This window comes from Euleptes europaea, chromosome 12 (genome assembly GCF_029931775.1).
Source record: "Euleptes europaea isolate rEulEur1 chromosome 12, rEulEur1.hap1, whole genome shotgun sequence".
In the NCBI taxonomy this organism is placed as follows: domain Eukaryota; kingdom Metazoa; phylum Chordata; class Lepidosauria; order Squamata; family Sphaerodactylidae; genus Euleptes; species Euleptes europaea.
The window spans coordinates 9,400,757-9,412,879 of record NC_079323.1 but is presented as its reverse complement, the minus strand read 5'-3'; the positions used below and the strand labels follow the sequence as shown (position 1 = coordinate 9,412,879).

The window sequence follows — 12,123 nt, the reverse complement described above, 5'->3', positions numbered from 1 at the left end:
GCCGGTCTGAGTAGACAATACTGACTTTGATGGACCAAGGGTCTGATTCAGTATAAGGCAGCTTCATGTGTTCATGGGTTCATGTGAGCATATGCTGTTGGGAAAATGGCACCGATATATTTGCTCAAAAACGCAATATCTGCGAGGTGCACAATGCAGCAAAGCGTAATAAAACAAGGTATGCCTGTAGACTCTTAAGACTGAAGCATAGAACCCATGGATCCCATAAATATTCGTCTGGTCTGAACCACTTGAGACTCCGTGTGGCAACATATGTGATTGAATTCTTTCTCACAGACAAAAATTCTGTGCACTAAGAAATCTACGTTTGATTTTGGTTCATTGTCGCTCTCTGGGTTTTCCTGGTGTCCTTAGGCTCTCTTTGGCGTCAGGCTTCCTTGTACACTATAGTGATAACACTGGCCTAGCTTGCTGGACTGTTGTAAGAATTACAATAATTTACATGAAACAGTAAAAGTGCAGCATAAAATGCTGAGTAATGGGTGCCGGGAAATCTTGTACAGGAAGGAACAGTCAGTCCCGTGAGGCTCCAGCTACAAAGGGAAGCACTCCATTCCAGATGCAGGGTTGTTGCAAGGGTAAAATGGAAGAAAGAAGGATAATTTAAACCACTTTGGGTCTTCACTTGGGAAGAAAAGTGGGGTATAAATTATGGAAATAAATAGTCTTTATCTATGCTACCGTGATAGTTTTTATAGAGAACAGCACCTAATAAGAAGTGTCAGAATAATACGATGTCATAATAACAATTTAAGGAGCCCAGTAGCGCAGAGTGGTAAACTGCAGTACTGCAGTCCAAGCTCTGCTCACAACCTGAGTTCAATCCCAACAGAAGTTGGTTTCAGGTAGCCGGCTCAAAGTTGACTCAGCCTTCCATCCTTCTGAGGTCGGTAAAATGAGTACCCAGCTTGCTGGGGGTCAAGTGTAGACGACTGGGGAAGGCACTGGCAAACCACCCCGTAAACAAACTCTGCCTAGTAAATGTCGAGGAATGACCCAGTGCTTTCACAGGGGACCTTTACCTTTATAATAACAATTTATTATAAACAGCCAATTCTTAAAAGCATTGTTAAAATATACAGGTTCGAGACGCAAGTAACAGTGACTGCATACCGACACACCAAGTTGGGATCAGTCACAAATATCTTCCGGTATATGCTAGATTTGCATTTCCAGGTATCTTCCAGATATCTTCCAGATTTGCATTTCTCAGGCACATTGAAACCAAATGGACTTTTTTCAAATGATTTATCATAGTCGGTGTGAGTTGCTGTGCGCCCATAAAAACACACTGTTCGGTCTTTCAGACTCAGTCATAATGGCAGAGCAGCTATCACAAAGGTGCTGCTCATAGTGGCTATTGATCTTCCTTCTGGTGGTGGAAAGCACCGTCAAGTCACAGCTGCCTTATGGCAACCCCGTAGGGTTTTCAAGGCAAGAGATGTTCAGCGGTAGTTTGCCATTGCCTGCCTCCACATTTCTTGGAGGTCTCCCATCCAAATACTAGCCAGGGCCGACCCTGCTTAGCTTCCAAGATATGATTTATCAGGCTATCCAAATCAGGGATCTTCCTTCTACCCAAGATGAAACCTAGAATGACTGGGGTGCAAGATCCGGCAAGACTGGTCGTCCTTTTTCCTACCAGTTTTGCAGAACATTTTGATTTTACAAAGCTCTTTTAAAAAATACAACTAGTCGTCTTTTTATTCAGGCTTTTACATTCACTCAAGAACCAGGGAGCCACTGGGAAGCCCTCCTGCCAGCTCAGAGAAAAATGGAATGCCTCGGGTCTCAGAAAAGGGAACAAACCAAAGAGTCATTACTCTAATATTCCAATCATTAGTGCCATCAAGCTGCTGTTCAGGTTATTGTACAGTCAGATGCTGTGTAATTAGCCGCTTAATGATGGGCGCCCCAGGCGAGTCATTATTTTTTCGAGACTTACCAGGAAACTGATTTTTTGCCAAAGCAATGTGAGATTTGTTATTAGACTAAGAACAGCAATACAGGCCGTTTTCTCAAAGCAATACGTTTCTGGTTCCTAAACCTCTATTTTGTACTGGTTTGGGGCCAAACTAGACGCCATTTCAGAGTCGAATTTGTCCATTTAAAAATGCCCTGCAGTTCAGTCGGACCAGGCAGTCTTTTGTCCTCAAGCACTGAAACAGCTGTGGGGGGCTGTTTTGGAAATTTAAAAGGCATTGGGGGGTGGGGACAAGATCACCTGGTCCCACTGTGCTGCTGCCCTGATCAGGATTGGGCCCATACAGCAGCTCCATGTCACAGAAAATTATTACATGGCACCTTTTCCAGTGCTCTTTTAGTCTCCAGCAGCTCCCCTTCACAGCTTTGTTCTCCAGCAACCAAGGCTTAAAAGGCTCAGCAATATTGTTGTAGTTGGTTCTTGTAGGTTATCCGGGCTGTGTGACCGTGGTCTTGGTATTTTCTTTCCTGACGGTTCGCCAGCAGCTGTGGCAGGCATCTTACCAACTATTTTGTCAGATTGCACAGAGAAGCCATTGAAATTCATAAACATCAGCACAACATTAACAGAAAAGAAGAGAGTTTAAGAATGAATAAGGCTTGGCTTCCTGTCCTGAAAACCTCCAGACTAACAAAGACTACAGTCTACAATAGCCATGTGGATTAGCTTTGGATTTCACATGTTAACAGATCACTTCAGGATACAATGGTTCCATATTAACCTACCACACCCTCATTAGCACATTATCTTGATACTTACAGGACAATGATTAGCACATTACCTTTGATACTTTTTGCAGGACAATGATTCAGCTCAAACCTAACCCCTTTCTGACTATATATTACTCTTCCTACACACTTGCCACTGAGAGACACTGTCCTTCAGTGTTACTCCTCTGAAGATGCCTGCCACAGCTGCTGGCGAAACGTCAGGAAAGAAAATACCAAGACCACGGTCACACAGCCCGGATAACCTACAAGAACCAATGAACTCTGACCGTGAAAGCCTTCGACAATATTGTTGTAGTTGCTTAGCAATCTCCCAAACGGCCTCTGAGAGCTCAGTGGGCATTCTTTTCTTAAAGCTACAGTCTTTTTTATTATTTGGGGCACTTTTAATCCCCATATGTATTTTATATACATTTCAGATTTTTCTGCAAACCCTGGGCTTCCTTCAGGTTTGATGAAAAATCCCCCCATCTGTCCCTGCCTTCATTTTGTTTATCTATTTATCATATCCTCTGTGGCATGGATCGGAATTAGATATATTATAGGGTGCTCCACTCAAGATGCCAGTCGAAACTGGCTTTTACCAGCCAAATATTTAAACATATACATTCTCATGGCTGCCTTGCTGATTTTTCTCTTTCAATCCCGTGTGCGCTTTACTTGATATTAAGAGCCATTGATCTCTTTTGGATCTTAATTCTGAGTAGATATGATTGAGCTCAGTGTGGTGTAGTGGTTAAGAGCAGTGGTTTAGAGTGGTGGACTCAGATCTGGAGAACCGGGTCTGATTCCCCCACTCCTCCACATGAGCGGCGTAGGCTAATCTGGTGAACTGGATTTGTTTCCCCACTCCTGCACATGAAGCCTGCTAGGCGACCTTGGGCAAGTTACAGTTCTCTCCGAACTCTCTCAGCCCCACCTACCTCACAGGGTGTCTGTTGTGGGGAGGGGAGGGGAAGGTGATTATAAGCCGGTTTGATTCTCCCTTAAGTGGTAGAGAAAGTCGGCATATAAAAACTCTTCTTCTTCTTCTCATCCTCTCTTTGGTCACAATGTAAAGTAAAGGTCACAATGGACAGCATTGTCCAGCTCTGGCTCCGGATATCCCAAAAGTCTTGGCACGTGAGTCGTTTTCACTGCCCCACCTCCTCTTTTGCTTAACGGGTATTTGAGCTAATCGACTAGTTCCACTCCCACACTCTTGCAAACACTGTCGCTGAAGTCTCATTAAACTGTCAACTCCCCTCTCCTATTTCCTTTCACATCACAGCCCGTTTTGTGAGGGATAATTGTGAAAACAGGAGCTCTCTCGGTTTATCGGCCTGTCCTGATTTGACAACATGCAGGAGATTCTGAAAGATCCAAGTCCTTAGGCACTGCATTTCTTTTAGTGGAGGAGGGCGGAGAAAGGGAGGAATGGAAAAGCAGCTTACGAGCTAGGAAGACCATTGCTTAATATTGACATTTAACCCCAAAATCATTATCTTTACTGGAACAATGCTGTCTTAAGTACAGAGTTAAGAGTGAGGCACAAGTCCCTGGAGAGCCGCTACCAGTCAAAGTAGGCAATACTGACCTTGATGGACCAATGATCTGATTCAGTATAAGGCAGCTTCATGTGTTCATGAGGTTAAAGCAGTCTGAACTGCTGTTGTATAATGGCTGAAGGCCTATCTGTGTGTTTCTCCCAGCTGGTACAATCAAACGTGTGTTACAAGTTCTGTGCTGGAATCCCAGGCACGCGTGGGCCTGATTTGGATTGCGACCATGACATGCAGGGAGAGGGGGCTTATGCCTTCCCTCCCAGGCTCTTTTCTTGACCTGAAACAGCCCTGGAGGACTGCTAATTGCCTTATTGGGAGCTCTCTGTGCACTGGTGGGGTACACCTAGGCTTTATCCATCTGTCTCTACCCTTGTTGATCAAGCCGCAGCTACAAAAGGAATGCCAAAGAGTGTCTGTTTGGCCAGAACCACATTGACATACTCTCTCACAGTACGGTACCCTATTTAAATGACCCATTAACTCCCCTGATGGGATGGCATTCAGTCTAGCCAACATAACTAATCGCCTGTATCGTGGGATTGTCAGAAAATCAAAATACTTTGGGAGGGATTGTTCCTGGATGCCCACCACAAAGCTGAACCCCTTTCTGCAAAGTAGCACCAATCCTTACGCCGGGTGATGTGAAGAGAACAGACCAGTCTTGTTCTAGCTTACAGAATCGTGATGCCAGACAGATCTGTTGTGGCAAAAATTTCAGTGTGCTCACTAAGGTCTTAGCGGGCTATCCTTAATAAATATTTATCTGCCCACTTTGCAGAAATTCCCAAGGAAGAGGATTGGGTGGCTTCCCTTGGCCACAGGTCTTCAACCTTTTTGGGCTAGAGGACACATTGTCAACTCCATTCCACAACACAGGACTTGCTTTTCATTCTTATGCCATATATGTCCATTGCTCTCCTCCTATGCCTTTTCCCTTTGAGTCTCTCCCTCTTTTCACAGCGCGTAGAAAGTCCCAGTGTAAGAATGTTTAAGCCCCTTGAAGAACAGTCTCAGATACTCCAACCATGCTGGATACTATCCAGCAGGGCTTAGTAATGACTCGATCTCATTCCATTTTTTTTCCAGTAGGGTTTAGTGGAGATTAACATAAATCCCATTTATCTCAGCAGAACAAAGGCCAAGTAGTAAACCTTTGACTGGACTGTCATTTTAGACTGCCGATAAGCAGCCTGAATGCCCCTTCAGACACAAACAGATTCCCTCCATGTGGAAAGTTTGATGGCGGAAAGAAGGGTTCTAGCCTGGGAAGGATTCTAGCCTGACCTTCTCCCTGACTTTCTAGTTTTCTATATGTGGGGAATTTTTTTAATGTATGTGACATAAGAACATAAGAAAAGCCATGCTGGATCAGACCAGCATGGCATAGTGGTTAAGAGTGGTGGACTCTAATCTGGAAAACTGGGTGTGTGATTCCCCACTCCTCCACATGAGCGGCAGACTCTGATCTGGTGAAGTAAAGCAGGTTGATTTCCCCACTCCTCCACGTGAAGCCAGCTGGGTGACCTTGGGCTAGTCACAGTTCCCTCAGAACTCTCTCAGCCCCACATACCACACAAGGTGTTTGTTGTGGGGAGAGGAAGGGAAGGAGATTCTAAGCCGCTTTGAGACTCCTTAAAAGATAGAGAAAGTCGGCATATAAAAACCAACTCTTCCTTCTTCTTCTTCTTCTTCTTCTACCAAGGCCTATCAAGTCCAGCAGTCTGTTCACACAGTGGCCAACCAGGTGCCTCTAGGAATCCCTCCCCCCACTCCACACACATTCACAATATGAAGTGGTTCAGGCCAGACACAGGTTTACCACTTCACTGAGCCCTAAGCTTTGGTCCTGACTAATGGCTGCTGAACTGTGAACACTCAAATTGCATTTGGTTGTCTGTGGACTGATTTTGGCCACGCAGGAAGAGGAAACGGTACAGTCCGTCCTGGACATGGTGCCACTTCAAAGCTGGAAGACTGCCGCACATTGTAAAAGGAAAAGAAAATCATCCCTTGACATAGAAAACTAGGGGCTTATTCAAGTCGAAACTGTTCAGCCTAATGGGCTAGCTTTCTGCATGGGAGATCATGAGCTCTCTTGCCTTGTAGTTTGAAGTGGCAGAACCCAACATGCAACATACTGCCTTTGTACAAATCTATAGTGAGACCACACTTGGAATACTGTGTACAGTTCTGGTCTCCACACCTAAAAAAGGATATTGCAGAGCATGAGAAGGTGCAGAAAAGAACAGCCAAAATGATCAGGGACCAGAGCAACTGCCCTATGAGGAGCTGTTAAAGCACTTAGGGCTGTTTAGCTTGGAAAGAAGGTGGTTAAGGGGGGACATGATAGAGGTCTATAAAATTAGGCATGGTATAGAGAGAGTGGACAGGGAGAAACTTTTCTCCCTCATAATACGAATGCGGGGTCGTCTGCTGAAGCTGGAGGGTGAGAGATTCAAAACAGATAAAAGGAAGTATTTCTTCACACAATGCATAGTTAAATTGTGGAACTCCCTGCCCCAGGATGTGGTGATGGCTGCCAACTTGGAAGGCTTTAAGAGGGAAGTGGACATATTCATGAAGGAGAGGGGTTTTCATGGCTACTAGTAAAAATGGATACTAGTCATGATGCATGCCTATTCTCTCCAGGATCAAAGGAGAATTACTATTATATCAGATGCTTTAGAACATAGGCAGGATAATGCTGCTGCAGTTGTCTTGTTTGTGGGCTTCCTGTAGGCACCTGGTTGGCCATTGTGTGGACATACTGCTGGACTTGATGGGCCTTGGTCTGATCCAGTATAGCTTTTCTTATGTTCTTATGGATTGAACCATTAGTGGATGTCAAAACGGATGGCTTTTGTTCAGTGCTGGTGAGTTGTAGGAGACCTTTTGTTTTCCCTAATAATTTCTTCTGATGCTTGCATCATTGGCTAGCTAAGAATGTGTACTATTTTCCCCCCATCCACGCACATGCTTGCCCTATTATTCATTTGCTCTGCTGGATCTGTTGTGCAAACCAAGGCTGCCCTTTTCCATTTACAAGCATGAGCGAGGAGGCGAAATCTGGGGGAAGCTTCCTTCTTCCTTTGAAACGCGTGAGCATAGAGCGTTCCGGGAGGAATTTGGACATTAGATATTCCCTCCATAAATGTCAGTGCCGGCAGTGTGAAGAGTTTACCAGGGCAGCTGAAGCAAGTCTGGCTGGGTGGGGGGGCTTCCAGAAGTTGGCAGGAGACCGATCACTTTGGAATTGGGATTTCTAAAAGATTTCATATGTTCGGGTTCTTCAAAGCCCAATGTAGAGCACAGGAAGATGCCTTTTAAATTCTTTTCTTGTATAAGAACATAAGAAAAGCTATTCTGGATCAGACCAAGGCCCATCAAGTCCAGCAGTCTGTTCACACAGTGGCCAACCGGGTGCCTCTAGGAAGCCCACAAGCAAGACGACTGCAGCAGCATTATCCTGCCTGTGTTCCACAGCACCTAATATAATAGATCACAGCTCTCTTCGAGCTCTCTCAGCCCCACCTACCTCAGGGGTGTCTGTTGTCGGGAGGGGAAGGCAAGGTGATTGTAAGCCAGTTTGATTCTTCCTTAAGTGGTAGAGAAAACTGGCGTATAAAAACCAACTCTTCTTCGTCTTCTACCAGAACCCCTCGGTCACTGGGAATCTGCATATGTATAAATACTTGGGTGGGGAAGTCATGTATCACCCAGTAACTAAAAAGCAGCCATTTTTACTTACCCCGGTTGGAGGGGGATCTCTTCTGTCACCATGAGAGATCATAATAGATCAGCAGCATGGCCAAAAACGTTGAAACAATTTGCATCTTCTAAAGGCTTATGAAGGCTGCCCCACAGTTAATTCAGTGTTTTATTTCCGCTATTGCAAGTGCTCAACAGTCTCTGGCATTTCCACCCTTGGTCTGTAACTTTATTCATGTTATTCCACAATCCATATTGCAATTTTTTGAAATGTTGTACAGACGATTCACAGCATCTATACCTACTTTTAACAGGTATATCGTGTGTGTAAAGTGCCGTCAAGTTGCAGCCGACATAGGGCAAGCCAGTAGGGTTTTCAAGGCAAGAGACTAACAGAGGTGGTTTGCTATTGCCTTCCTCTGCGTAGCAACACTGGCATTCCTTGGTGATCTCCCATCTAAGTACTAACCAGGCCTGACCCTACTTAGCTTCTGAGATCTAACAAGACCAGACTCGCCTGGGTCATCCAGATCAGGGCAACAGGTATATTACATAGTGCTAAAATAATTGGGGAATCTCATTGTGCCTTTCATGCAACCACTACAGGAATTTAGGAAACTGTGAAAGCAGGTTACATCCAGGGAATGACGTCATGTTTATCTACAGAAACCCTTCCATGGATAAGCTTATGCACCTATTTTGGTAACTGCTTCCTGGAGGTCCATACTCCTGATGCCAGTAGAGCCTCTCACCAGCACTGATCATTTAGGAGGCACCAGGCCCCCCACTTTTTTGGGGGGGGATACATGTAACAAGGGCCGCTATAGAGGTAGGCAACCAAGGAAGACTCTGCAGAGGAAGGCAATGGCAAACCACCTCTACTTCTCACTTGAGTTGAAAGTCCCTTGCTGGGGTTGGCACAAGTCAGTTGTTACTTGGTGGTGCTTACGTGCATATATTATAGCCGCCAGAGTGCTCCTGTACATCATCCCGAGCCTTTCACACTCATGTAGAAGTTCATGGCCAGTGCTCTTCGTCTTTTCCAGACCTAACATCAACCACAGGGGAGGGGCCATTGCTCAGTGGTAGAGCATCTGCTTGGCATGCAGAAGGTCCCAGGTTCAATTCCCGGCATCTCCAGTTAAAGGGACCAGGCAAGTAGGTGATGTAAAGACTCCTGCCTGAGACCCTGGAGAGCTGCTGCCGGTCTGAGTAGACAATCCTGACTTTGATGGACCAGGGGTCTGATTCAGTATAAGGCAGCTTCATGTGTTCACAGTTTACCTCGGGGTCCACTTTTAATTCTTTTATCACATGGCCGGTCTTTCCCCTTCTCTGTTTTTTCCCCTTCTCTTTTTACCTCCTTGTTAAAGAATTCAGACAAAACCCACAGAAACCTTGGTGGCGCCTCTAGCGCGGCTCACCTTCGGCATGGATAAAATCCAATTATGTGTCATAACTCTCCCGTCGAAGATCAAATGGCCTAGACAAAGATTTTGTGGAGCATGAGGGTATTGTAGAATCCGAATGAGGTCTTGATGCTATTTGTAGGGAGGGGACCTTTTATATAACATGCCTCGGGAGAAGCTTCTGAAAGGACTTGCATCTGACCGAAGAATGAACAAGATGAAGGATGACTTTGTGGAGGGCCAGTTCTTTTCTTTCTTTCTCAGTCTCCTAAGTAGGGCAGCTGGCGAAACATGACCGAGTTGCTTGTCCAGATCTGTGCAGAGAAGCCGTAAATGCACCTTCCTTTGTATCCTTGCTGACAGACACTTTTTAGCACTGGAAAAAAATGGTTAACAAATATCAACAAAAAGTCCTCCCGTCCGAGACAGGTGGATAAAAGACCGGGGTCCTTTAAAGAGCCCCTCTGAATGGGGTTTTCGAGGGCCTTAGCTCCAACGGGGCACGACGTGTCTGGGGTCGGTTTCTGATTTAAACCCGTAGGTGTGTCCTGCTTATTCACATCAGATTTTTTTCAGGCAACGTCCAGAGCGGCTGAATAAGAAATATTTCTGTGCCAAAGTTATCTTGCAACACCGGGGGTCCCAAAGGCAATATAATATTTTTTAGCACACTGTGGCCATTGAGTCTCCTTTTTTCACTGAGCTTGGTCGTCGAGCATGCTAATGCTTTGAGTATCAGTTCCATGTGCTCCTCCTGTTACTGCTTGTTCAGGAGCATTGTGGAAGGGTGTTCATTTTTCCTTCTTCTAATGCGGCCAGCAAGTATACAAATGCTGGCATCAGAGAACTGCGTTTTGAGAACTTAAGGCCAAACTACACATTAAACCAGAGATCTACGATCAGATTCCCAGATATATAATTTAGATACCTTTTGCAGCTAAATTGCATTCCCCATAAGCTTCTAGGCAGCGAATCCTAGCGACGACTGGTTGCTTATATCTGATTAAGTTAGTTCTACGCTACAAAAGCTTACCTGGAATAAAGTCTCATTAGTCCCAAAGTGATAAGCAATTATTAAATAGATTTTCCACGCTGAAAAACTGGTTTTACCATACTGCATTGTATGTTTTATTATATTGTGTTTTATGCACTGTGTTTAATTTGTGTTGTGAGCCGCCCTGAGCCTGGCTTGCTGGAAGTAGGTGGGATATAAATAAAAGATGATGATGATGATGATGATGATGATGATGATGATGATTTAAAGGTATCTGGTTTCTCTTCAGATTATATACAAAGGTATCAGAGGACTATTTTTGCTGCAATTGACTACTGCGGCTACCCCCAGGAGATTTTTATGCAGGGTTTCGTTTTAATGCAATTTAAGAGCTACAGATCTAAGGCAGAGGGTTTCTGTATTTTTGGGAGCCGCTCATATTTTACCAATAAGTACTCTCTGGGCAGGGGCAGAGATCTGTCTTGCTATACACCGTAACCTCTTGTGGCTGCCGCTCCTGTGGAGGAGTGGGGAATCAAACCCGGTTCTCCAGATTAGAAAAGAGAAAAGTAGAGAAAGGCGGGGCATAAAAAAACAACTCTTCTTTTTCTGGTTTTGTTTTTAATAACCAGGTATGGGATGAATTGCCTCATTCAGTTTGAAGACTTTGCCAACGCCAACGCATTCCGACTTCTCAACAAATACCGGAACCGATACTGCACGTTCAATGATGACATTCAGGGTAAGAGATGCCAACGTTGGCTAGCAAATGCTTCTTTGGACTGAGTCATGGGCAGGGCATGGATCTGCACCTTTCTGTTTCCCCGGGGAATCTCCTGCACTTTTCTCCATCGCTGAGCAGGAAGCACTGGAAGCAGCGCCAAGAGACAGCAGATACCTGAACTTTGTGTGTTTTCCACACAGTTCATCTGCATCATGTAGTGGTTAAGAGCGGCGGACTCTAATCTGGAGAACCGGGTTTGATTCCCTACTCCTCCACACGAAGCCAGCTGGGTGACATTGGGCTAGTCACAGTTCTCTCCGAACTCTCTCAGCCCCACCTACCTCACAAAGTATCTGTTGTGGGAAGAAGAAGGGAAGGAGATTGTAAACCAGTTTGAGACTCCTTAAAGGTAGAGAACATTAAGGTATAAACACCAACTCTTCTTCTCCTCCTCCTCCTCCTTATCCTCCTCCTCCTCCTTCTCTTCCAGCCACATTGACCTCAGGAGTTCTTATGGAGATTGGAGGAGGTTGATGTAGGGATGGGCAGAATTGCGACCTGGGCTGCAAGAGGGCCACACCAGTAACAGAAGATAAAAATAAGGCCAAGGCTTATTTTTGCGACTGAATTTATGCTCTTCTTTGAAGGACTACTTCAATAACTACAAATTCCCCTGAAAAAGCCTCTTGGGTGAAATGCATAGGAAATTTCTGTTCTGAGTAATAAAATGTATTTTACCTGTTTTGCACCATTGGCCTCATTCTTATCTTCTGCATTCAGACATGACAACAAGCTCCAGTTAAGCCAAGAGGTGCACAAACATAGCTTGTAGCCATGCTCCTGCCTCTCTCCTCCCATCTTGCAAAGAATACAGTTAAGGATTCCTGGTGTGAAACAAATTCCAGTCCCCTGTGATGTACGAATGCCAGGTGACATTTGTGTGTCAGAGGCCGAAAACGCATGGCTGTTTTGCCCTGTGAGACTCCCGCAAATGTAGTGAATTGCGGAAGT

At 45.0% G+C, this 12,123-nt stretch overlaps 1 protein-coding gene across 1 annotated transcript in view; it reads left to right on the top strand.

Annotated features, from left to right (window-relative positions):
- The window catches only part of ME3 (malic enzyme 3), a 101,332-nt gene that overhangs the window by 64,257 nt on the left and 24,952 nt on the right, over nt 1–12,123 (top strand). The window contains exon 7 of the mRNA XM_056858300.1: nt 11,021–11,130. Coding sequence (XP_056714278.1) covers nt 11,021–11,130 — 110 coding nt within the window. The remainder of the gene's footprint in view (nt 1–11,020; nt 11,131–12,123) is intronic.